The sequence below is a fragment of the Salvelinus fontinalis genome, chromosome 4 (assembly GCF_029448725.1).
Source record: "Salvelinus fontinalis isolate EN_2023a chromosome 4, ASM2944872v1, whole genome shotgun sequence".
NCBI classification, from domain to species: Eukaryota; Metazoa; Chordata; class Actinopteri; order Salmoniformes; family Salmonidae; genus Salvelinus; species Salvelinus fontinalis.
The window spans coordinates 33,815,242-33,843,107 of record NC_074668.1 but is presented as its reverse complement, the minus strand read 5'-3'; the positions used below and the strand labels follow the sequence as shown (position 1 = coordinate 33,843,107).

Genomic DNA, 27,866 nt, shown 5'->3' with positions numbered 1-27,866 from the left:
GTGACATTTGATTTGCCAAATGGAGGGAGAGATTTGTACATGTCCCTGTGTGTGGAGTAAAGGTGATCTAGAGTTAAAATATAAACTCAGCAAAAAAAGAAAATGTTCATTTTTCAGGACCCTGTCTTTCAAAGACAATTTGTAAAAATCAAAATAACTTCACAGATCTTCATTGTAAAGGGTTTAAACACTGTTTCCCATGCTTGTTCAATGAACTAACAGCTTACAGACGGTATGCAATTAAAGTCAGTTTTATGAATACATAGGACACTAAAGAGGCATTTCTACTGACTCTGGAAAAACACCAAAATAAAGATGCCCAGGGTCCCTGCTCATCTGCGTGAACGTGCCTTAGGCATGCTGCAAGGAGGCATGAGGACTGCAGATGTGGCCAGGGCAATAAATTGCAATGTCTGTACTGTGAGACGCCAAAGCTAGCTCTACAGAATGGACAGCTGATCGTCCTCGCAGGGGCAGACCACGTGTAACAACACCTGCACAGGATCTGTACATTCGAACATCACACCTGTGGGACAGGTACAGGATGCAACAACAACTGCCCGAGTTACACCAGGAACGCACAATCCCTCCTTCAGTGCTCAGACTGTACGCAATAGGCTGAGAGAGGATGGACTGAGGGCTTGTAGGCCTGTTGTAAGGCAGGTCTTCACCGGCAACAACGTCGCCTATGGGCACAAACCCACTGTCGCTGGACCAGACAGGACTGGCAAAAAGTACTCTTCACTGACGAGTTGCGGTTTTGTCTCACCAGGGGTGATGGTTGGATTCGCGTTTATCGTCAAAGGAATGAGCGTTACACCGAGGCCTGTACTCTGGAGCGGGATCGATGTGGAGGGTCCGTCATGGTCTGGGGCGGTGTGTCACAGCATCATCGGACTGAGCTTGTTGTCAGTGTTCTGCCATGGCCAGCGACAAGCCCAGATCTCAATCCCATTGAGCGCGTCTGAGACCTGTTGGATCGGAGGGCTCAGGCCATTTCCCCCCAGAAATATATTGTCCTTGTTCAGCCATGACTCGGTGAAACAGGATATTACAGTTTTTAATGTCCCGTTGATAGGATGGTGTTGAACGGAGCTCATCCAGTTTATTCTCCTGTGATTGCGTGTTCGCCAGTAGAATGGAGGGTATAACCGGCTTATTCACTCGCTGATGCAATCTCGCTAAGCATCCGGCTCTCCAACCTCTGTAACGGCATATCCTCTTCATACGGATTACGAGGATTTTGGCCTGGTCCGGGAAGAGCGGTTTATCCTTTGCGTCCGACTCATTAAAAATATTATCCTCGTCCAGTTCGAGGTGAGTAATCGCTGTTCTGATGTCCAGAAGCTCTCTTCGGTTTATTTTTGGTCGTAAACAATGGCAAAACATGTAAAAAAAAAAAAAAAAAATGTATATATAATAATTAAACAGCACAGTTGGTCAAACAGACGGTGGCCATTCCCTCTGGCACCATATCTCGATCTGCTTTGGTAACAGTTGTCTGGATGTGTTTAGCAGACCCAGGGAATAACACACGCACACCATGGGCACCATCATGAGACAACTCCACGGATTGTGTTTTCCATTGCCATACTTCTATATTGTCCTCACTACAGAGAGAGTTACAAAAGGCTGTGCTGTTCTCTCTCGTGTATGTGTGTGTGTGGTTACTGTTACGAAACTTTGACTCAGTGTCCTTATATGGCAATGAAGTGCGTGTATGCACAGAGGCCCAGATTATAGTAAAGCCAGAAACTTCCTGGAATGATGAGCTGGGTTGTTGGTCCAGGTGTGTGTGTGTGTGTGTGTGTGTGTGGGTGGTTCACTTGATAGGATGACGTGTGATTCTGATGAAAGTGTCCAGGGTTGGGCTGGTCCACCACAATACAGGTGGATGATAAATATATCTCATCAAAGCAAAACAATCCTTCCTGCTCTGACAGGCCTAAATCAAACCATGACCTCGGTGTACTGCTCAGCTCAATAATAGACCTGACTTGGCATAGTGGAGAGTTGATCTGATCCAGGCTTAGTATCCACAGTACAAGAACAGCACAAACATCCCTGCATCATTCTCATCAATGATTTGTTGCATTAATTGCACAAATGTTTATGGACAATGATTGACTGTCGTTAAGTGCTTTGTTTAAATTCCTTTGTCTAATTCGGGACAATTTGTATGCATCGTTTAACCTGGGGCTCTGTTTGTTAATGTTCTGTGTGTGTGACTGCCTGGCTGTGCTCTTGCATGTAAGAGATTGCCTTTGGATGTGAAAATAACCAAAGTTTTGTCCTCTCCAGGGCCCAGAACAGATGAATGACAGTAGAACTCGTTTGATCTGTTCTCTGGACAATTAGCCTGTTTGGCCTACACTTGCTCGTTGTGGTAAAGAGACAATGCATACAATAACACAAAGTTATTGATTGTACAATATTCATGTTGCATCAACGTACATTGGATGCATGCATGTTTGTATGGTCCCTGTAGATGACACTTGTAGTCTCTTTGTACACAGTAGCACAGTCAGCCATGTGGACCCTCCAGTGCTGTAGGCCCCCACTGTAGCTGTTTTCACTGCCCCTTAATCCTATTAGAACCAATTAGTAAAGAGTGGCTCTCTGTAAGTCTATTGTGGGGTGGCTAGTAGCATATCTCTCTACTTTGATAACCATGCATGCTAGCGCTGGGGGGAAACAAAAATTATCGACACCGAGCACTTGTCAAATCAAATTGTATTTGTCACATGCACCGAATACAACAGGTGTAGACTTTACAGTGAAATGCTTACTTACAAGCCCTTAACCAACAATGCAGTTTTTAAGAAACTTTTTTGGTATTAAGAGATGAGAATTACATGATTTTAAAGAGCAGCAGTAAATAACCACAGCGGGGCTATATACAGGGGGTACCGGTACAGAGTCAATGTGCGGGGGCACCGGTGTCGAGGTAATTGCGGTAATATGTACATGTAGTTATTAAAGTGAAATGCATATATAATAACAGAGTAGCGGCAGTGTTCGGGGGGGGGGCTCAATGCAAATAGTCTGGGTCGCCATTTGATTAGCTGTTCAGGAGTCTTATTGCTTGGGGGTAGAAGCTATTTAGGAGCCTCTTGGATCTAGACTTGGCGCTCCGGGTACCGCTTGACGTGCGGTAGCAGAGAATCGTCTGTCTGTCGCAGGCATTTTTCTGATATCGTTCATTAGGATATGTTGCCTATACTGGAGAAATGTGAAGTTTGAAATGAAACAAGTTTGCTAATATGGGTGACTGTTATTGGGACAATTTGACAGATACAACCATCAAACTAGTAGTTTAAAGGATAATAAAATTGTTGTCCATATCGCCCAGCTCTGCAGCATGCCCTCCTGGTTCTGGATGATGCTGGACACTGCCATCCTCGTAGTCAAGCTCTTATTCAACATGCCCCACCCTCTGTCATATGATAGTCCAAAACAAATGTGTTGATTCCCTGAGGTTTTAGTTGCTATCCATGTTTTTATTACCTTCATGAGCAAGTATTTGTTGTGCTATATAATGTTGTGTTAACAGTATGTGTGTTTTTGTGTTTCAGTATCAAGTGGGTCAGTTGTACTCCGTAGCAGAGGCCAGTAAGAATGAGACGGGTGGAGGAGAGGGCATTGAGGTCCTTAAGAATGAACCCTATGAGAAGGAGGGCGAGAAAGGACAGTACACACATAAAATCTACCATCTGAAGAGGTAACACACACCCACGCTGTTCCTAGTGCACCATCACTATCTTGCCAGCAGGTGGAAGTGTAGTCATTCCTGTGTTACAGTAGATTTGTAGTACCTTTTTTATATATATTTTTTTTATAGAGGCCTTCAAGACAATGACATTAAGATATCTCATTGTATGACTGAAGTGTGTTTTATTCACTGTGTGTGTGTTTCCATCTATATCCCCTCGCTTCCACAGTAAAGTCCCAGCGTTTGTCAAGATGATAGCTCCTGAGGGCTCCCTGGTCTTCCATGAAAAGGCCTGGAATGCTTACCCTTACTGCCGAACCAGTGAGTCCCCTCCACTCTTCTTCTCCCTGAACTCTTACCTCTTCTCCCCCCACCCCTACTGCCTGCACCTTGTGAACACCCAAGCCTTTTTTTTGAGAGAGAAATGTTTTAAATTGACTCATTGTTGTTTGAACCAACTTATTATTTACATGAGTTATATGATAATTTCTTTCTTTTTTTGGCTTGAATTTATATCTAACATTTTTTTTTTTTGGTCTTCTTATGCTTCGTCTGGACCCAGTTGTAACGGTGAGTAGCCTCAAATGACCCTGTTGTGTTAGATTATCTCACTGTCTGTTTGGATGGTAATTGTTTGTGCATGTGTGTATAGTTGGGTAGTTACTTGTTTGTCTGTGTGAATGTGGCATGCGTCAGTTTTCGTTAAGTGAACTTGTCAACAATTATAAAGAATGTAGCAAATAAGCCAAAAATGTTTGAGGTTTTTATTTATTTATGGGGAAATTGTATGGTTTGAATTTACCATGATATTGCTTCATTGGGTAGTTGTTGAATTCAGGGGTTGGAGGTCCCCCTTGTGGTCATTACTAGTAATGTAAATCTACTAGGTTTAGAGCCCTCAAACTCAAAAACCTCAAAGCCAGTTCCACTGCTTTTTTTCATAGTTCCCTTCTAATCAGGGACTGATTTAGACCTGGGACACCAGGTGGGTGCAATTAATGATCAGGTAAAACAGAAAACCAGCAGGCTCCTGACCTCCCATAGGGTAAGAGTTGAATATCTCTCCTTTAGAGGGTTTGTGGTTTCAGTAAAGATTGTCAACCTCCTTCCTCCAGAATGAGTATATGAAAGACGACTTCATCGTTAAGATTGAGACATGGCACAAACCTGACCTTGGCACAGTAGAAAACGTGAGTACCTTATCTGCCGTTCAAAATGTATTAGATTATTTACAAGATTATTTACAATTTACAAATCTCACTGTAAAGGTCACTGATGACTGTCTGTGAATGTGTCCCCTTTGAAGCTTTGCTGTCATGCTCATGCCTGGCTTTGATTGGCAGGTGCACAAGCTGGACGTACCCACATGGAAGAGTGTGGAGGTGGTTCCCATTGACATCGCAGATGGGGAACAAGTGGCCCCTGCTGTGAGTACTTCTTTCTGATACTGCCGTCATACCACAGTCCCACACTCAATAAAGCCCTGGATAGTACCCTGTTTGGCACCATCATGTGGAGAGACCTGTGCATTGCACAGCAATCTTCCTACTTAGTATAATAATATCTAACCACATTAGATGTAAGATAAATATAATTTTAGGTCTACTCAGATGGGACAAAAAAACTGCATTCACACGTTCCTTTTAAACGGTTATTGAGAATGTTGTATTCCTTCTCAGCTGCCAGTCGGAACTATGGTGCGTTGTTTTTCCTCTGCGGGTTCTGAAACCCCTCATCAGTATGGTGTTGGAAGCTCTGCAATTATAACGTAATATTGGTATAATTTCTCATATCTTCCTTTCAAATCCATAAGGTTCCTAGTACCAATGCTCATGGTAGTTTATTGCTATTATTTGGCATGGCATTGCCTCACTTCACTGAGTTTGTGTGTGCACGCATTTTGTGCTGTGCGAGTGCATGTGGTTATTTGCCCGAGCAGTGTGTGCTTGCGGTAGGTGTCTAACAAGGCGGACGTGTTTGCCTTGCTGGAGGAGTTGTCTGAGGGCCCTATCAGGTTTGTGCCTCAGGCAAGGCTGCAGGGCCTGGCCTGCCAAGGGACCACAGATGAGTTTGTTAGTGTAATTAAGGCTCATGGCGCTCCTACGCCTGGCCCTCTCACACACACTTCCTCAGTGTAAGGCACATCGATTCACAGACCTCATTAGAGCAGCACAGTGTATTGTTATAGTGATGAAGCTTTCAGCATTAAAACAGCCAAATTAGTGTGTGCTTCTTCCATTCTGCTCGTTTGGCTCCCTCCTGTTGGCCGATAGCCCTGAAAAGCAGCTTTTAGCTGCAGGCGCATCATGATTTATTTAAAATTGCTGGGCCCTTGAGCTGTTTGTAATTTGAAAGGCGTTTTATTTTTCACAACATTTGTTTTAAGTTGACTTTAGGGCTGGGCAATATATCAAATTAATTCTCATTTCTGCGTGATATTCCAAATCCTGTTTTGCAAGAATCTAGGTGTTTTTAGGAGTCTTTTTTTGCGTTTATGTCCACTTGTTCTCGTGTTGTCTTTTTGGTCTCGTCTCTTTTGCTCCTTCTGTGCTGTTGTGTGCACCTTCCCATTTACACCAGAGATCTTTATATAATGACAAGATGCACGTCTCCGCCCGTTGTCCCAAAGCCGGGAAGGCAGGCGACAAGCTTGAGTCCAAAATAAGCCCATTGAAACCCATAAAGCTTGTTTTGGACAGATTTTACCGAGAGTGAAACCTCTCGCTTTGCCTATACCTCTATGGTTTACACACACTCCAAGCCCCTCCCTCTCAAGCCAACAAAGTTGAGAGATCCCCTTCTCCTCTCTGACAAGCTGTTTCAACTCACTATTTGCACTTGAGCTTTGGTCCACCAGAATCGGTCATATGGACACAAACACATTGAGACATTATTTTACTGTAATAGAGAAGTTTTCTAATTATACACTTTTTATGTCTCAACTATTCAAATTGCGTGCAGATCAGACGCTACTAAAACGAGAGTATCAATGAAGATTGATTCTGTAAAATGAATGCGCAGTTTGTCGCATGCTGCATTGGAGTACCACATACTGCTAGCAGCATTTTAGCCAAGGACTGTTTATACTAGCTGTCTAGTTTGTGTTTTATAAATGTGCAATAAGCACATTTGATAAATTCTGAACAAAGTGTACAGGCTAGCATGCTGTTCAAACAGAGGCAAACATAATGGTGTGTTCATAACAATTCAGCTGTTCAACCTTGTTAGCTAGCACATGCTGGAGGTCATTTTGCAGGGCTCTGGCAGTACACCTCCTTGCACAAAGGCGGAGGTAGCGGTCCTGCTGCTGGGTTGTTGCCCTCCTACGGCCTCCTCCACGTCTCCTGATGTACTGGCCTGTCTCCTGGTAGCGCCTCCATGCTCTGGACACTACGCTGACAGACACAGCAAACCTTTTTGCCACAGCTCGCATTGATGTGCCATCCTGGATGAACTGCACTACCTGAGCCACTTGTGTGGGTTGTAGACTCCGTCTCATGCTACCACTAGAGTGAGAGCACCGCCAGCATTCAAAAGTGACCAAAACATCAGCCAGGAAGCATAGGAACTGAGAAGTGCTCTGTGGTCACCACCTGCAGAATCACTCCTTTTTTTGGGGGTGTCTTGCTAATTGCCTATAATTTCCACCTTTTGTCTATTCCATTTGCACAACAGAATGTGAAATTTATTGTCAATCAGTGTTGCTTCCTAAGTGGACAGTTTGATTTCACAGAAGTGTGATTGACTTGGAGTTACATTGTGTTGTTTAAGTGTTCCCTTTATTTTTTGAGCAGTGTATATATTTTTTTAAATCTAGGTTTGATTTTTAGGTCCAATTGCTCAGCCCTAGTTGACTTTGCACTTCTCTCTCTGAGCTCTTTACGATTAATAATGAAACCAGAAGAGGACTGTGAGACTGTTAAGAGTGTGTGCAGGGCTCCCATCTTTCAAAGGTTAGGAGTACCACATGAAATTTAGCACCATTGATTGATTTGAGAAGAGTGGTTGATTTTGGGATGAACAAGGAGCAGGAGCTGTCTTTTCCCCAAGTCGGTCCATTAGACTATGTTCACAGGAATTCCCAATTGACATTATGCTAGAGAGACCTCTGAGTATTCACTGTTCAGGGTTTATACACGTTTTGACAGATGGCATTTCATGACTTTTGAATGACTTTTAACCAGATTTCCATGTCTAATAATTGGTGGCGTCTATGTAGCCTACATGGAAAGTTAGCATAAATGTGGTATTGTAGGAATGCAAACTGGTAAGGGCCCAAAAAGGTGACTTTTTATCAGCTTTAAAATGCTAACTTCTAGTGACTTTTAGGCTGGGTACCATGTTGAAATGTTATAACTGTACCATTTAAACAACAAAGAATATGATCAGTCTGTGTAAAATAAAGTGGTTCATGTGAACCTAACTCATAGCAAAAAAATATATATCTGCCTGTGTACATCGGTTCTACATTAATGTGCCAGCAGAGCACGACACCCTTTGTTGGTATAATCTATCTCGTTCAGTCAGAGTACACCTGGCATACCTCTTTCTATCCATCTTATTGAACAAGTGAGAGAGGGGAAAGTGTGTATGTGTGTGGTGTTCCTTTTGACCTCTACAGTGGCATCCAGCTTAACTTCTAGTTGCACACCATCCCGGATCCGGGAGCACCCCCATCAGTAAAAAAGCTGACTAGCATAGCCTAGCATAGCGTCACAAGTAAATACTAGCATCTAAATATCATTAAATCACAAGTCCAAGACACCAGATGAAAGATACACATCTTGTGAATCCAGCCATCATTTCTGATTTTTAAAATGTTTTACAGGGAAGACACAATATGTAAATCTATTAGCTAACCACGATAGCAAAAGACACAACTTTTTTTCCCACCATTTTTTTCCTGCATAGGTAGCTATCACAATTTCGACCAAATAAAGATATAAATAGCCACTAACCAAGAAACAAATTCATCAGATGACAGTCTGATTACAAATTTATTGTATAGCATATGTTTTGTTAGGAAAATGTGCATACTTCAGGTATAAATCACAGTTCTACATTGCAGCTGCAATCTGAAATAGCGCCGAAGCAGCCAGAATAATTACAGAGAGCAACGTCAAATACCTACATACTCATAAAACATTTCTGAAAAATACACAGCATACAGCAAATGAAAGACCAACATCTTGTGAATCCAGCCAATATTTCAGATTTTTTAAGTGTTTTACAGCGAAAATACAATATAGCATTATATTAGCTTACCACAATAGCCAGAAACACAAGCCATTTACCAGCAGCAAAGGTTAGCGATCGTAACAAACCAGCAAAAGATATATAATTTTTGACTAACCTTCATAAACTTCTTCAGATGACAGTCCTGTAACATCATATTACACAATGCATATAGGGTTGTTCGAAAATGTGCATATGTAGCGGCACAAATCGTGGTTATACAATGTGATTAGTAGTCAAACTTCAAGCAATCTGTCCGGCGCCATCTTGGAGAGGCACCTAATCTAATCAATAGCTAATCATAAACCTGACTAAAAAATACAGGTTGGACAGCAAATGAAAGATACATTAGTTCTTAATGCAACCGCTGTGTTAGATTTTTTAAATTAACGTTACTAGACATACAGCGTGCGTTACAGCGAGACCGTGCCGAAATTAATGGCGGAATAGGAGTTTTACATTTTTCAACAGAACAACGAATTAACATCATAAATAGTTCTTACTTTTTGATGAGCTTCCATCAGAATCTTGGGCAAGTTGTCCTTTGTCCAAAAGAATCGTTGCTCGGTTGTAGATTGTCGCCTTCAACTTTGGAATTAGCTGTAAACATTAGCCATGTGGCGAAGACGTGCCCAACTCACTATTGCGCAGCACAAAGAAAATATACTCACATAAACTGAAATAACTCTGTTTAAAATAACTACGTTATGATGTTTCTAACCCCTATATTGAATAAAATCAGAGCCGGATATATCTAAGGGCTATAACGGGAGCATTCTAGAACGACATCCTGAGGTCTGCTTTGCGTCATAGCAAACGAAGGAAAGAGAGGACCTCGCGTTCCGAGCCTATTTATAAGGCCTCAGATCTGCCTAGCAACTCCATTCCAATTCTCACTATTTGCTGACATCCAGGGGAAGGCGTATGCAGTGCATCTCAACCAATAGAAGACAGGCAAATTAATAAACCGACCTCAGAACAGCCTGCATGATTTCAGGCTTCTCACTTCCTCACAGGAAAATTGCTCCAACTCGAGTTCTGTTTAACTCACAGATATAATTCAAATGGTTTTAGAAACTAGAGAGTGTTTTCTATCCAATAGTAATAATAATATGCATATTGTACGAGCAAGAATTGAGTACGAGGCAGTTTAATTTGGGAACTAATTTTTTACAAAGTGCAAATGTTTTAAGACAGGCCCAGCTCCAGCTACACTTGATCCCTGATTCCACTTGTTTAACAAGCAACTCCTCATTTTCACCTAATTCTCTCATTCTGAAAATTAACCACATAGAGGGAAAACATTTAGTTGATAGATAGTAAGTTCATTAGCTAACTAGTTATCATTTCACACAGATTGCCAGGTCCAGTGAGTAACTAACGTTCTAGCATGAGGAACGGCAAGACTTGATCGAATTCTCAGTTAATACTGTAGCTAATTGGTTCCTCGAGCCAACGTTACCTCATCTGATGTTGTAACGTTAGCTATTTAGCTGTCTGACTTTGTTAGCCAGCTAAATTTCACACCATAAACTCAATTATTTGATCAGCTAATGTTGCTGAACATTTCTCTGGCTAGCTAACGGAGAATTCAGCTATTGTAGCAAGATACTGAACAGTTCTTGTTCCACCACACTTGCTCCCTCACCTCAATTTCCAAATGCCAGTTGTTTTTCAGTTACAGCTCATGAAGTACGCTTCATCACCTTCGTCTTCAGGCTTCTCACCTACCTCTAGTGGTCATTCAGGGGACGCAGACTCAAATCTCTAGCCACTTTAATAATTGGATGTAATGAATGTATCTCTATTCACTTTAAACAATGCCACTTTATATAATGTTTACACACCCTACATTACTCTTCTCATATGTATATACTGTACCATCTACTGCATCTTGCCTATGCCGCATGGCCATCGCTCATCCTTATATTTATTTATATGTACATATTCTTATTCATCCCTTTACACTTGTGTGTGCATAAGGTAGTTGTTGTGAAATTGTTAGATATTACTGCACTGTCGGAACTAGAAGCACAATCATTTAGCTGCACTCGCATTAACATCTGCTAACCATGTGTATGTGACCAATAACATTTGATTTGACGTGCTGCTGCAGTAACTGGCAAACTGTCTGTCCAATCTCCGCTGTCTTTTCAGAGCGCGGGCTGATTCTGTAACTAGGAAGTTGGTTGTCGCTTCTCTCTTCAGTCACGTGCTGCATTCTGTTATGTTAAGGACCGGCTGATCCCAGGCCTGAGCATTAGATTATACAGCCAGTATTGCTCCAAATGCGCATCACAGCCAGTAGTAATCCAAACACCCCCCCCCAAATAACTTTTCTCGTCGGATCTACATGGATCAGATGGGTTACCTAGTTTGCATCCCTGGGTATTGACACTAGAAGGCTGCTGGTCTCTGATCCCATGTAGGCCTACGATCTCCTGCTGTTATGCCCTTGATCAAGGCACTTAACCCCTCAAAGTAGAATAAATGCGCTGTTTAGGCTTCTGTATAAAACACATGGTCAACCCTCCATTTGGAGAGCTACTGGTTGTGCAGGCTTTTGATCAAGCCTTGAAACACACCCGTGTCTGCTTATCAAGGTTCTGTGTGAGCAGCTGATTTTTACGGCTACAATGTGGTGTGTTAGAGCAGGGCTCAAACAAAAGCCTGCACACCCAGTAGCTATCCTGGAGGATGGTTGGCCACCCTTAATATAGCATATTGCAACACAACTAAATACTTTTGTCTTAATACAAGTATTCCCTCATCCGTTTCATCCCTGATTAATTTAATAAGGTAAGCTACTTCAAAGCAAGGTAGTGAAAACATGTTTATCTATAACCTTAAAGCTAATATATTATTCTTTCAGGGGAGATCTATGCACAGCATGGAAGTCATTTGTCAATTCGACTTATTAGAATATTTTTAATGTTGTCGGAGTTACATGGCTAGCCTACTGTTTAATAAGAGGGGAATACCAGCTTTCCAATAATGGTGTTATGTCTTTCTCAACAGTGCCTGTCGAAAGACATAATACTTATAATTACTAGTGAGATGGCTTGTAGTGAGGCTAGTTATGTTTTGGAACAGTGTATTCTGCACATTCTCAATCGGCGCATTCCCTCACGAATTGTTGACTGGATTTACAGATATGAATGCCCACTCTCCATTGCTTTTCAATGCAGATCCTGCCTTCATTCTGCTTTGATCAACCTTTTTTTGACACTGTGTGCAAATCCGGGCCGGTGATGGGCCACTTTGTTTTGTAGAGGAGCCGGTACGCAGTTCACAAAAAGATGGCGGTGTCGGTATGGCGATCCGGCCCAACTCGAACACTGATTTTGAGATACAGCCTTAATGAACAATGGTACAGCAAAGCCTTATCGCGCTTGTGTATTATGCTGCTAGAGTGTGTGGGTCTACTCTCCTGCTGCGCTAGTGAGTTAGTTCGAACTGTATGTTTGACTGTGGTAGTGAATGGGTTTAGTGCCTGTGTATTAGTGCAGCTGGGAGCTCAGCATTGTGATACACAGTGAGGAAGATGGCCCTGTGTCTGGGGGAGCAGTCTCTCCTGTGTCTGGGGGAGCAGTCTCTCCTGTGTCTGGGGGAGCAGTCTCTCCTGTGTCTGGGGGAGCAGTCTCTCCTGTGTCTGGGGGAGCAGTCTCTCCTGTGTCTGGGGGAGCAGTCTCTCCTGTGTCTGGGGGAGCAGTCTCTCCTGTGTCTGGGGGAGCAGTCTCTCCTGTGTCTGGGGGAGCAGTCTCTCCTGTGTCTGGGGGAGCAGTCTCTCCTGTGTCTGGGGGAGCAGTCTCTCCTGTGTCTGGGGGAGCAGTCTCTCCTGTGTCTGGGGGAGCAGTCTCTCCTGTGTCTGGGGGAGCCGTCTCTCCTGTGTCTGGGGGAGCCGTCTCTCCTGTGTCTGGGGGAGCAGTCTCTCCTGTGTCTGGGGGAGCAGTCTCTCCTGTGTCTGGGGGAGCAGTCTCTCCTGTGTCTGGGGGAGCAGTCTCTCCTGTGTCTGGGGGAGCAGTCTCTCCTGTGTCTGGGGGAGCAGTCTCTCCTGTGTCTGGGGGAGCAGTCTCTCCTGTGTCTGGGGGAGCAGTCTCTCCTGTGTCTGGGGGAGCAGTCTCTCCTGTGTCTGGGGGAGCAGTCTCTCCTGTGTCTGGGGGAGCAGTCTCTCCTGTGTCTGGGGGAGCAGTCTCTCCTGTGTCTGGGGGAGCAGTCTCTCCTGTGTCTGGGGGAGCAGTCTCTCCTGTGTCTGGGGGAGCAGTCTCTCCTCTGCCCTGTGTCTGGGGGAGCAGTCTCTCCTGTGTCTGGGGGAGCAGTTATGCACGCCATCAGACACACGTACACAGTCTTCTACACACACTGGCACCAGCCTGCGCCCTTCTGCCATCTATAATGTCAGCATAGCCATTTGCTGGTGGCATCAACAAGTTCCCACCTGACAGGGTGCATGGTGGAGGGCACAGGGCTGGGCTTTGGTGCTGCAGCCTGGGCCCTGGGCAGAGGGGCTGTGGAGGGTAGACCTAGCCTAGGAGACCCTGGCCTCTCTCATGGGAGTCCCCTTGCCCCTCTGCCCAGAGGGCAGCATTAGTGCAGGGCCAACTCTCAGACACATGGGTTAGAGGGGCTTTAGAGGGCCCGGTATGACTTTTGCAGACCTGCACGCATTTTGTGTACCATGCATGCATTTTGAGGTCAGAGTAGATACCTCTGATGTGAAGAAAAAGGTTAGGGTAAAAATGGAAAACCAACTGCCAAATACATTTTCCAAAAATGTATGTTTGTCAAGCATATAACCACTATCTCGTAGTTGGCTAAGGCGTCATTTTGACGAAGGTAGTTCGATTATATAACATTTAGTCAACTAAGCGAGAACACTTTCTTGCCCTTGCGTGCTTTGATCTCCGCAACGGTAGTAGGCTTGAGCACATTGACTAGCAAGGAAATGTGCGTTGTTGCGGTATTTCAGTGTGCGTCACTGCGTGGATGGAAACCCACATGACAGAGAGCTCTTCCGCTAATACAGTCCTTCACAGAAAGTTATGTTAGGCCAACTAATCTTTAACAGTCTGTTAATTAATCAGTTGTTGATCTCTCCTTGATATAGCTGTATGTCAATAGTAGGCTTCTAATAATGTAAGAGTACTCAGTTCATCAATGACAACAAGCAATGTTTGTTTAAGTGTAGGTGATATGGCCGAAAAATCACATTTCCTTTATTTTTTTTAATTTTTTTAACTTATGGGCAAATAACAAAGATTATCGAGATACATCGTGATCTAGAAATAAGTGTTGTACAATTTAATGTTCAAATACACTGCATTTCAAACAGTCAGCAATAATCTGATGAATTTAGGGCTTGAGAAGTTATACCTAGGATAAATATAAGCCTTTCATATGACCAACAAATAATCTAATTAGTTAATCAGAATATATAAATATATATACACACAGTACCAGTCAAAAGTTTGGATACCTACTCATTCCAGGGTTTTTCTTTATTTTTACTATTTTCTACATTGTAGAATGATAGTGAAGACATAAACTATGAAATTACAGATATTGAATCATGTAGTAACCAAAAATGTTAAACAAATCAAAATGTATTTTATATTGAGATTCTTCAAATGGCCACACTTTGCCTTGATGACAGCTTTGCACACTCTTGGCATTCTCTCCACCAGCTTCACGAAGAATGCTTTTCCAAACTTTAGACTGGTACTGTGTGTGTGTACGTACATACACTGCTGCACCACTCGGGGGGTCCTTTTAGCATAATAGTTTAACCAGTTTAAAAATGAATAGTAATTGCAATCACTGATCTGGCTATTAAGTACATGAAAATGCCTTTTTTTGTTACAAATTTAACTAGAACCATGCATAATGCACATTCACTAATAATGACCAACTTCTTATAGCAGGCATTAGGCTATAGAAAATTAACACCGGTCTCATCAACAATCTCTCAATCCCACATGCTAGGTATTAGCCAGTTAATCTTTATATTTCAAGTTTAGCCAACTTGGATCTATTTGCTAGCTAAGAAGGTTGAACAGTGTAATTGCTATGAACACACCCTTCTGTTTGAAAAGCCTGTTAGCCTGTTCAGATGTTGAAATCAAGTGGCCTACCTTATTTCTTAGAATGCGAACGTGTTGCCAATTCTTTATATAATTGTGTTTTATGCTTATTGCACATTCTATAAAACACAAACTAGACAGCTAGTATGACAGTCTTTGGCTAAAATACTGCTAGGGGTACCAATGCCGCGTGTGACAAACCTGAGCATTCATTTTACAGAATCAATGTTCGTTGATACTCTTGGTTTAGTAGTGTCTGCTCTGCACGCAATTTGAATAGTTGAGACATAAAAAGGGTATTGTTAGAAAATAATTACAGTAAAATGTCTCAATGTGTTTGTGTCCAAATGACTGATTTGGATGGACCAAACGAAAATAGCGTGTTGAAACCGCTTGTCAGAGAGGAAGAGGTGATCTCTCAACTTTGTTGGCGTGAGAGGCAGGGGGAGGGGCTTGGTGTGTGTGTAAACCATAGAGGAATGGACAAAGTGAGAGGTTTCACTCGCTAAAATAAGGACAATGTGTTTCTATGGGCTTATTTTGGACTGACGCTTGTCGCCTGCCTTCACGCCTTTGAGACAACGACTCCGATTGTTAGGGCGGAGACATGAGCATCTCGTCATTATATACAGATCTCTGGGAAGGTGCACAGAGGAGTGAAAGAGACAAGACCAAAAATACATCATGAGAACAAGTGGCCATAAACGCTCATAAAAATGTTGATTATTGTGCATTTGGAATATCACGCAAAACATGCATTCGAATTAATCAAATGAGTTTGATTTATCGCCCAGCCCTATGTTGAATGAATGGTAGCGTAGTAGTCAGACCTAACTTGATGGATTAGGCCTGAGATGGAGATCTGAAACGAGCTCATATTAGCCTATTTCCTTTGTTTCATATGTCAAATAGCCTACAGTTAACTAGACTATTGCATTTCATCCAGTAATATAATTATTCCGAATATTCTCCCCAAACAGAATTAAGCCAGTTTACATTTCCACTATACTATCCACAGAAAGACACTTAAAAAAATTATAATAAGAATTTGATGTGTTATATGTGAAAGTGTTATTGAGACCACTGCAATTTAATTTAGGATCAAACACAAGACTTCTGTGTTCGCTACATTGTTTGATATAATTTAACTCAAGGTTTCAGGAAATGGCAGTTAAAGGTTTTTCAAAAAGGCTAAACACTTCAGCTTCCATATGTGGATGTTGACTGACCCCCCCCCTCACCCAACCTTAGGCCTACATCAGCACCACCTTGTCAGAAAATCCTGATTTGTACATTTAAATGCATTTCTAGTTAGCTACTGAAGAGCAGGCAATTACCAAGTACCCATAACAGTCTGTAGCCTGCCATTCCTTCCGAGGCAACATTATTAAGCTAAAAAAGCTGCGTTTGTCTAATGATTTGAGCAGTGTGGGTGTTCCACAGGGCCAGGGGGTGGCACCACCATGCTGAAGTGGTACTTTAGCAGAACCGTCAACCTTAAACTTTTTTTTAATGTGGAATACATATGTGTTGAAATGATTTGTTCTGTGTTTTGATTAATAAAGTGTTAATTGTCATCCTTCTCTTCCCTCTCCAGGACTACAAGGCAGATGAGGATCCTGCTCTGTTCAAGTCAGCTAAGACTGGTAGAGGACCCCTTGGACCCAACTGGAAGGTATGCCTCTCACTGGAACACCGGGGAGGGAGGGTGACTCCAGTTTGATGAAGACAAATCACCTCTCTCTGCTCTAATTGGGCGTAATAGAAATTGCAAGTGATCAGGTCAGATTAGCCCCTCCTGTCTCAGCCCTGCTCACACTCGCTCAGCCTGCCAGGAGTGTGTATTTGTACGTGGCTGTCTGCTCTGGAATGTACTATGTGTGTTGTCTCTCTTAGTTTGAGCTAGGAACAGTTCTGTTTTTTCCAATGAGTCTGTGAGATATATATTTTTTGAGAGGTGATGAAAACAGCTCATCCAGAGACACTGTTTTCCCATCAAACCCTTCATCTACAGCCCTGCAAACAGGCTCATGATGTCAAACTAGTTAGATCTCCACCCAGCAATAGTTTACAGCCCTTATATACTTAACACAAATATAAACGCAACATGTAAAGGGTTGGTCCCATGTTTGAGTTGAAATAAAAGATCCCAGACATGTCCCATATGCATAAAAAGCTTATTTCTCTCAAATCTTGTGCACAAATTTGTTTACATCCCTTTTAGTAAGCATTTCAAATTTGCCAACATAATCCATCCACCTGACAGGTGAGGCATATCAAGAAGCTGATTAAACCGCATGATCATTACAAAAGTGCACCTTGTGCTGGGGACAAAAGGCCACTCTAAAATGTGCAGTTTTGTCACACAACACAATGTCACAAGTGTCTCAAGTTTTTAGTGTGCAATCAGCATGCAGACTGCAGGAATGTCCACCAGAGCTGTTGCCAGATAATTGAATGTTGATTTTTCTACCATAAGCTGCCGCCAACGTTGTTTTTAGAGAATTTGGCTGTACGTCTTGCCAGCCTCACAACTGCAGACCACTTGTAACCACGCCTACCAAGGACCTCCACATCCGGCTTCTTCACCTGTGGGATCTTCTGAAACAGCCACCCGTACAGCTGATGAAGCTGAGGACTATTTTTCTGTCTGTGTTAAAGCCCTTTTGTGGGGGGAAAACTAATTCTCACTGGCTGGGCCTGGCTCCCCAGTGGGTGGGCCTGGCTCATATGCCCTCCCAGGCCCAGCCCCTGCCCAGTCATCTGAAATCCATATATTAATTTATTTCAATTGACAGATTTCCTAATGAACTGTAACTCAGTAAAATAGTTGAAATTGTTAGATGTTACGTATTTATATTTTTGTTCAGTATAGTTCAACGTGGAAAAGTTTTTCTGCTCTGCGACAACTTGCACAAATGAGACTGCTAAACAGCTTTATAAAGTCTAAAGCAACTTTTCATTTAGATCCCCCCCCCCCCCACCTTGGACATGGAAACACACTTTTTGGAGAGGAAAAAATGAGAGAATCATAATTAAAGTTACAACAGAGAACACTATTTGTGCCAGCTTCTCAGAGCAGTAGAACTCTTCTATCTCTGCGTGCACACATGCTTCCGTATTGGCACACTTTGTATTTCTGAAAACTCCTGGTCCTTTGAGCAGGGCGACGGGAGAGGGAGAGAAGAAATGTCACCGTAAATGTTTTGATGTGGTTTCCGTTTTATGTGAAGTTCTCCTTTAGCGGTGACAACTTTTCTAGCTAAACCCTACGCAAATTTAGAATGTTTTTCATTCCCACCATCCCCCTCTCTCCTCTGTGATGGGAGCATCAAACGGTGGTGGGATGGGTGTGATTGCGGCAGGTCTGTGGCATTTCTGCCTGTGTGCAGCGCTAGAATGAAGTGATTAATTAAACCGGTGTTCTGGGAGTGATGTGCGCGTGTGTGTTCTGGGGGCAAGCAGGTCTTGGGTGTTAATAATGGAACCGGCTTTGTGCTGAGATGCCGTTATCACTGTGTGATGCGAGCACCGTTTTATCTGCCTTCCCCGGCCACAAAGGCATGCCTGTCTGGAACAGTGTCGCTGTCAGGGTGGAGCGAGAGAAATGGTCCCTTCATCTGGAGTTTATCCACTTTGCTCTCTCTCTCTTCCTCTCAGGGAGACAGAGTGCAAGCTGCAGATGGATTTAAAACTGTTTTGTAGATTAGAAGACTTTTATCCGTCTACTGCATATTCTCATATCGATAATTATTTTATTAAGCTTCGTTTCCAAAACATGATGTATTAATGACATTTTAATGTTTGGAATACCGCAGAGATTTGTCCAAACCGGTTTAATTTTTCTGTGTTCTACAAATCACACTCTGATTTCTTCTCTTTGAGAGTTCCATTATTGGGAAGTTTGCATAAACTTTGCTTATTTGCATATTCAGTTTTTTTGTAATATCTGGTCAACATAAATTATCTAGTGTGTCTTCTTGCATTGTTTGCTCAGTGTCTGTTCTCCTGTTGTGTTGCTACTAACAGAAGGAGCTGGTTAGTAAGGCTGACTGCCCGAGGATGTGTGCCTACAAACTGGTCACTGTCAAGTTCAAGTGGTGGGGCCTGCAGAACAAGGTGGAGAGCTTTATTCACAAGGTTAGGACATGTTTTTTTCCCTTCAGGTTAATAGACACTAGCAATGTTTCCATGAATTTGTCCAATGATTTGTTGTTGTTGTCGACATTAAAGTTGTGATAGAAAATATGCATAAAAAGCTTATTCCTCTCATTTTGTGCACAAATGTGTTTACATACCCGTTAGTGAGCATTTCTCCTTTGCCAAGATAATCCATCCACCTGACAGGTGTGGCATATCAATAAACTGATTAAACAGCATGATCATTACACAGGTGCACCTTGTGCTGGGGACAATAAAAGGCCATTCTAAAATGTGCAGTTTTGTCACACAACACAATGCCACAGATGTCTCAAGTTTTGAGGGAGCGTGCAATTGGCATGCTGACTGCAGGAATGTCCCCCAGAGCTGTTGCCAGAGATTTTTATGTTAATTTCTCTACTATAAGCCACCTCCGTTATTTTAGAGAATTTGGCAGTAGGTCCAACCGGCCTCACAACTGCAGACCATGTGTAGCCACGCCAGCCCAGGACCTCCACATCTGTCTTCTTCACCTGCGGGATCGTCTTGAGACCAGTCACCCGGACAGCTGGTGAAATGGAGTATTTCTGTCTGTAATAAAGCCCTTTTGTGGTGAAAAACTGACTGGCTGGGCCTGGCTCCCCAGTGGGTGGGACTATGCCCACCCATGGCTGCGCCCCTGCCCAGTTGTGTGAAATCCATAGATTAGGGCCTAATGAATTTATTTAATTTGACTGATTTCCTTATGAACTGTAACTCAGTAAAAACCTAGTGTTGAATAAAAATGAAGTGGTTTGAAGTGTTTCCATTATCCATTTAGGCAAATCGCACATTAATAAATTGGCGACAGCCTGTATGCCTTCCCACCGATCTGTTTCATGTCTCAGGTGGCCTGCAAAAGCCAGCATGGATAGAATGCAAGAATTGACTGTTTGCCATAATTATTAGAATATGTGCCAACTGTAGCCTATATCTGATATAATTTTATGGTAAAACTTGCATCCAGCCAACCAGAAAAGCAAGGCGACGCCATTCAGGCATTCTTGAAAGTCAAGACAATTATTTTTATAGTCGAAAAATAGATTTAGCAATCAGTTGGTATTTAGAATTAAATGTGGAGGGGAACTTTTATAGTTCTGTGATGACATCACGTGCATTCTTAATTATTCGGCAATCATAATTTATTCAAAAACAAGTCATTTTTGCAATAAAGAACAATCCACCTCTGTCGAATGATACAATTTGTATTAATCTTTAGAACATTTCTCCTGTAGCTGTGTTTCCATTCCACATGTCACATTGGTTTTTGTCCGACATTGCTTTAGTAAAATAAACCTGGGTCAAAGGAATCCTGCCTACTGAATCATCAAGAGTGAATATAATAATCTAAGCAGCACTGAAAATGAATCTGTAGGTACACCTCAAACACCTGGGTTATATGGTTTATGCTCAGTCTTTTGATATCCAGGACTAGACTGTATAGCATCTGACCAAGATGTGTACCTTCCTTTTTATTCTATCTGACACATGCTTTCTGGTACCCTTTTCTTTACCTCTGTATGCCTTTATCCATGTTCTCTCCTCCAGCAAGAGAAGCGCATCTTCACTAACTTCCATCGCCAGCTGTTCTGTTGGATCGACAAGTGGGTGGAGCTGACTATGGAGGACATCAGGAGGATGGAGGCGGAGACCCAGAAGGAGCTGGAGGAGGTATGCAAAGGAACATATTGGATTAAAAACAGGAGAAGGGTTCAATACTTACCAAGGCTTACTACACTCAACCTCCAAAACCATTAGAGCGAGTGTGCTGTTTTTAGGCATCATCTCTTTAGCCTTGTCATGGCGGCAAATCACTGCAGTGCTGCCCTATGTGCTTGGCAGTGTCGGTCTGGTGTTTGCCTTGTGGGTCCTGGCCGTGGTTGGATAGCAGGCTGTCTTAGCCTGTCTGTGGTGTCATCCTTCAGAGACAGTGGTAATGTTAGGAAGCTCACTGGAAGAGTCATCAGCATCTCTGGAAGTGATGCTGGTTGGTCTGTTCATTGGTGGTGCTGAGACACAACATTCACTCTAAATTTGTATCCCTCCCTAGATCCTTTTCCTAGAATTCTGATTATTATTTGGACCTTTTTAATTGAAAATCTGAGCTAAACATCCTGTTAATTTATTTCAATCTGTTAAATCAATGATCCCCTCTTATACTTTAATGTAAATAAATCAGCTTTTTGTGTTTTATGACAAAGTAAAACGTGTATGATTTTATGACATTGTCATTTTTCCCATCTTATGTGACTTTATTTACTGCTTTTCATAATTTTGCTAAATGATAATATTGAAAGGAACATCAGTCCTAGTGTTCTTGTTATCAGTAGAGGGACGGTTCACTTTTTTTTACCGTGTTTGTTTGATTCGACCATGCTGGTCCAAAGGGACATGGGGGTGGAATTCTACATTCCTGCCCATATCCCCTTCTCCAGCCTGTCTGTCTCCCCCTCCCAGGGTTCCCACACATTGTTTATTCTGGAAAAGTCAGGGAAATGTGTGATATTTTCAAAGAAATCCCTCAACTGTGAGAATTGTAATCACATACATTGCATTCAGAAATTATTCAGACCCCTTGAATTTTTCCACATTTTGTTACGTTACAGCCTTATTTTAAGATGAATTAATTAAATGTTGTTCCTAACCAATCTACACACAATTCCCCATAATGACAAAGAGAAAACAGGTTTTTATAAATGATAGCAAATTTATTTAAAAAATAAACTGAACTTATTTACATACGTTTTCAGACCCTTTACTATGAGACTCGAAATTGAGCTCAGGTGCATCCTGTTTCCATTGATAGTCCTTGAGAACTTTCTACAACTTAATTGGAGTCCACCTGTGGTAAATTTAAATTGATTGTACATGATTTGGAAAGTTACATACCTGTCTATGTAAGGTCCCACAGTTGACAGTGCATGTCAAAAAAAATGCCAAAGCCTGAGGTCGAAGGAATTGTCCGTAGAGCTCCGAGACAGGATTGGCCAAACTGAGCAATCGGGGGATAAGGGCCTTGGTCAGGAAGGCGACCAAGAACCCAATGGTCACCCTAACAGAGCTCCAGACTTCCTCTGTAGAGATGGGAAAACCTTCCAGAAGGACAATCATCTCTTCAGCACTCCACCAATCAGGTCTTTATGGTAGAGTGGCCAGACGGAAGCAACTCTTCAGTAAAAGGCACATGACAGCCCGCTTGGGAGTTTGCCAAAAAGCACCTAAAAGATTCTGACCATGAGAAACGAGACTCTCTGGTCTGATGAAACCAAGATTGAACTCTTTGGCCTGAATGCCAAGCGTCATGTCTGGAGGAAACCTGCCAACATCCCTCCGGTGAAGCGGGGTGGCAGCATCATGCTGTGGGGATGTTTTTCAGCAGCAGGGACTGGGAGACTAGTCAAGATGGAGGGAAAGATGAACGGAGCAAAATACAGAGATCCTTGATGAAAACCGGCCCCATAGCGCTCAGGACCTCGGACTGGGGCGAAGGTTCACCTTCCAACCTGACAACGACCCTAAGCACACAGCCAAGACAATGCAGGAGTGGCTTTGGGAAAAGTCTCCGAATGTCCTTGAGTGACCCAGCCAGAGCTCGGACTTGAACACGATCGAACATCTCTGGAGAGATCTGAAAATAGCTGTGCAGCGAAGCTCCCCATCCAACCTGACAGAGCTTTAGAGGATCTGCAGAGAAGAATGGGAGAAACTCCCCAAATACAGGTGTGCCAAGCTTGTAGCGTCATACCCACGAAGGCCCAAGGCTGTAATCGCTGCCAAAGGGGATTCAACAAAGTACTGAGTATAGGGTCTGAATAATTAAGTAAATGTGATATTTCAGTTTCCATTTTTTTATAAATTTGCTTCGTCATTATGGGGTATTGTGTGTAGATTGAGGGGGGGGGGACAATGTATTCCATTTTAGAATATAGCTGTAAAGTAACAATGTGGAAAAAGTCAAGGGGTCTGAATATTTTCCCGAATGCACTGTATAGCCTATCACTCCTTTTATACAGTCAAGCCTACATTTTGGAATAGACAGCCTAGTCTTGGTCCATTGTGATTGTTCATTATAATACAAAACTTTCATCCTTGAATTCATTAAAAAGTCAGACATTTAGATGGGTAACTTGTGTGGGAACCCTCCCTTCCTTTCCCCCAATCTCTACCTCTGCCCTTACAGGCCTCCTGATTCTATCATTTTACATCTAGATGCGTAGGAAGGGCTCTGTTCGAGGCACGAAGGCTTCAGACGAGTAGCTGCTCCAGGTGTAGGTCTGAGGAAGGCTGTGTAAGTGCAACTAGAGTCGAGCCAATAGCAGACATGTTGGTTCCTCCTCCACTATCGCTCATGGATTCCTTGTCTGTCTTCTCCCACTGGGTTCTCTTGGTATTGCTGCATGTTTACACTGCTTTCACTCCATATACAGTGGTGTCATAAGAAGGATTTATGGTCTGGTTTGTGTGGGTGTCTATGTGTGTGTTCTTGTCACGTGAACTTCCATAACTCTGACTTGTATTAGTTAATCAATAACACCAGATCTCAGAGAAATGAAGCATTTGCCAGATCGTTAAGTGTATTGCTGACATTGCGAAAAGCTCCCTGCCGTGTGTGTGTGTGTGTGTGTCTACTCAATCTCCACATATGAGGGCAGACATCTATTCAGCCTGTTTTCAGAGCCAAGGCGAGAGAGCAGGTTTTAAAAAGGCTATGGCAGCCAGGTAAAGCCCAACTAACAAATAGTCAGCACTGGGTTCTGGCCTTGTATCTGTAGTCCAAAGAAAGGCCATACAGAATATGGATAACAAACACACACAAAAACGCTCATCTGGCACTGCAGACTTCTGTTTGTATCACATTCTCAGTAAGGCCTTTACCACTCACACCCTGTTGGCCCCACTCGGAATATCAATCTGAGCGCTTTTGGCCGTACATGGAGGAATCTGGGCCGGACTGGCCGAAGTGTGGCGGGCTCAAGCATTCCTGGCCTGGCACCAAAGCTGATCATTTGGAGCTCTGCTTCTTCCCACTCTACATCTCGCCCAATCCTACATGTGTTTCCCATTTTCTCCTGGACTATGTAAACAGACTGGTGCCATCAAAGAGGCCCTCGGCATGGAGGAGTGCTTGGCCTGGGCTTCTGAGCTGAGGGGTCGCCAAGGTTACATTGTGCCAGTACTGTAGGGCTCCACAGGGCGGAACCCATGGGTTGGAGTCGACTACCATTTATAACGACAAGCTCAGTTTCTGCCATTTTACCAGTTCAACAACCATACACCCCCAGCTCCTGTAGATGGTTCAGCACAGTGTCCTAGAGAGCTTTATCACCTTATGTATAGACTTCAGGTGAAATGAGGTTGAGTAGTAATTCATGTATCAGGATCTTAAACCAAAAGTGTTGTGGTTGGACTACACTGTGAGTGAGAAATACCATGTTTTGGAGCTGATGCACCTGTCGTCTGCTTGTGTGCTAACATGGGTGGGGTGGTGGTGGGGGAGAAAAACCCTTCAAGGTGGCTTCCTCTGCCTCATTAACATACAAATGGAATTCTGCAGTTGAAAAGGAGCCTGTGCTGAGATTGAGGAGGGAGGGAGAAGTGGAAGGTAGAATCCACATGTCATTTCATCAGATTTCATTTCATCAGATTTCTAGTCCTCTGTTTAGGGCCAGTATGGTGTGGTTGAACTCTTCCATTAAGGTATTCTGCTATCAGATTCAGCCACTAATTGACTTTCTAAAGTCATCAGCCTTAGGGTGTGAGGACCTGAAACCAATGCCTTTATCTACCTACAAGATAAACAAGGGCTCAATAAGAACCATTTTTAGACATTCTTTAAAAAAAGAAACAGTTTGAAGATTCTAAATGTTGATTGCTTCTCGGTGAACAGAATGCTGGAATTTCTGAGCCACATTCATCCCAGTGTCTTTCCCAGTAACAAGCAGCCTTTCTCGCAGAATTCCACTTGTTGACGCATGCTCTCACAGAACCTGCCCCCACTTGTTTGGTCTCGGTAGAGATGTAGTAAATGTCTGTTTATTTCTTTCTCTCACTGCCTATCCACTTTTCTCTACCTCAGCTTCGCAAACAAGGTCAAGTACGGGGAACCAGTGCTGCAGATGCCGAATGAGATGGAGGGTTTTAAACAGCGATGAAGAGTAAAGTTGATGATGAAGAATTTCGACGTGTGCTCCCTGCGTGCCACCTTTTACCTTACTGATTCAGGATGTGGAGGACGAGGGCTCCAATCGATCAATAGACCAGCACCCTGACCTACCTGCATCCAATTATAGACATTCTATCCACAGAATAATTGATTTGTAGAAAGTGACACGATCATAGCTTTTAATTTTGATCTCCTGGGCTAAAGACGTTATCAAGAAGCAATGACCTCAGTAAAGCCAGCTACCACCACCATTGTTGATAGACTAGTCCCTCTATCTTCTCTTGATAGACGCTTAGAGGGCTGCTTGGTTGTTGAGAGATTAATATTTTCAAAGCATTTAATTTGCATGATTCCCTTATGGCAGGTGTTGGACCTGTATTTTGTTATTCCAGTCGAGTAGGATCGTTCCTCTGTGGTCTGTTGCCTTGCCCATTTTTTTGTTTTCCTTTGTATTCATTGATATTTTCCCCAGATCATTCCTTTCAAGACAATGTCCTCCCTGTCCTCTTCTAGCTGTTCATAACTCTATGGTTTTCCCATTAGCTGGCGAAAGAGAGCCTGTCAGTGTGTTCTCCAAAAACGTGTCCCTTCCTGCCATGGCGTTCATTAAGAGATTTACTGACACCCTTGGCACCTGTGCCCATCCTAATCTTTCCCCCTCCCTCTGCATCTTATTAACACTCTGACAATCTTGTCCACACAGGTATTTCACTCTCACTCCAATGCAAATTAACACAAACACACACTCATATGCACATGTAGACCCGCGCACACACACAGGTGTGAATGCCTTTGCGGTGGCTGATCTCTTCCAAGCTCAAGCTGGGCAGATCCCTGCACGATCCTTCAACTGAAGGGAAGTGGCTGTTGGAGTGTTTGGAGCTGTCACTGTTTTTCCCACACTCCCCATTCTCCATACGCTCACACTCACTCAATCCGCTCCTCCCCAGCGGATGTCCCCAGAGCGAAACCGCACTGAAAAACAGTCACAGATGGTGCTACACCCTTCGTCTCTGTCACGCACTACTCACCCCACCCTGCAGTCCACCACCCCAGTAGCCTGCCTGTCTCTGCCTTATTCCTGTGGATCTTTGGGACCGTGTTCTGCTGCTGGTCGTATCCTGCTGAACATGGGCATCAGGTCAACAGACACCCAGCACCACCCTAGCCCAGACCAGGCCACCACCCTAGCCCAGACCAGGCCACCACCCTAGCCCAGACCAGGCCACACCTGACTGGGCCTGTTTACAGTCGCAGCTGCCTCCCTACCTACTCACTCAGCACTACACTGCCTTACTGTACCCATACAGTACCCCCACATGACATACTGTACCTCCACTCTGTCATCTACCCCTTTCCCTCTCTGCTTCTGGGCGCTAGCGAGCACCACCATGTCTTTTGGCTCCACACGGGCACCAGTTAGGAACCACTCAGTAGTCTTTTAGGATTTACTACAGGGACACTGATCAACAGAGGGTGGAACAGGGATGGTCCTCGGGGGCCTGAGTTGGTCTCTCACTTTTGCCCCAGCACCAGCTAACACACCTGACTCCAATAAACAGCTAATCATGCAAGAATTAGAATGCAATTTGTTTAATCAGCTGTGCTTGCTAGGGATGGGGGTGGTGTGACACCACTCTGGCCCCTGAGGACGGGAGTTGCCCATCCCTGGGGTAGATGAAGGGCTTGATTGGTTTGCAATGACTTTAAGATCTGTTTTAGCTGAACCACACAATGTGCTCAAGGTCCTAATGCATGTTTGTTCTATTGAACTGTGGTGGGGTGATTATTCCCTGCCGTGATACTGTACTGATGTAGACAACAGCACTCCCCAGCAGCAAGCCGGTCGGACAGTTCCGTGCTGGAGCCTGAATGCTACTCTGTTTAAGCACCAAAGTGCCTTCATGTTATTGTGTGCATGTCTGCGTGCTTGTGGGACAATAAAGAATGCATGTGTATCTTACCTTGTCATTCAACCTCAGCCATTCTGCCTATTTATATATACAGACATGCTTGCAGCTAAGATGGATGGAATATTTTTTTATGAAGAGCATAAGGCTTGATGGTCTATTTTTATTGTGAAAGCCTTACAGGGGGATGTGAGAACCTTAGTGATTGGTTTAGTGCTCACCCAAAGAGTGTGCATGGCTCTGGGTGATATCATGTGTTTACATGTGTTGTTTACTATCCACACACTTCCCCAGGGACAATACAGCAATACTGACTCACCAGCAGATAGATGGCCAACTGGACTCTCCTGAACCCCATAACTGAGTAGAGATATCATGAGTACTCATGTCCGTTTCAGTTGTGAGTGACTGACAGGACATGAAAAGTCAAGGCCCTAATGGGACTGATGAAGTCCACATTTCCCATCAATGACTGTATATGCAGTCAAAGAAACTAAGAGAGGAGTGTTGAATATGACCAACGTCTTAAGGTCTGTGTCTACAACCTCTGCCTTATATTGAATAGAAAACTTGTTAAAACTCCATAA

At 43.3% G+C, this 27,866-nt stretch overlaps 1 protein-coding gene across 1 annotated transcript in view; it reads left to right on the top strand.

Moving 5' to 3' along the window:
* The window catches only part of LOC129853587 (phosphatidylinositol transfer protein beta isoform-like), a 35,709-nt gene extending 8,377 nt beyond the window's left edge, over positions 1–27,332 (top strand). The window contains exons 3-11 of the mRNA XM_055919779.1: positions 3,576–3,721; positions 3,942–4,033; positions 4,275–4,282; positions 4,828–4,902; positions 5,056–5,139; positions 16,625–16,702; positions 19,057–19,167; positions 20,755–20,877; positions 25,283–27,332. Coding sequence (XP_055775754.1) covers positions 3,576–3,721; positions 3,942–4,033; positions 4,275–4,282; positions 4,828–4,902; positions 5,056–5,139; positions 16,625–16,702; positions 19,057–19,167; positions 20,755–20,877; positions 25,283–25,333 — 768 coding nt within the window. The 3' untranslated portion in view covers positions 25,334–27,332. The remainder of the gene's footprint in view (positions 1–3,575; positions 3,722–3,941; positions 4,034–4,274; positions 4,283–4,827; positions 4,903–5,055; positions 5,140–16,624; positions 16,703–19,056; positions 19,168–20,754; positions 20,878–25,282) is intronic.
* The last annotated feature ends 534 nt before the right edge of the window (positions 27,333–27,866 follow it).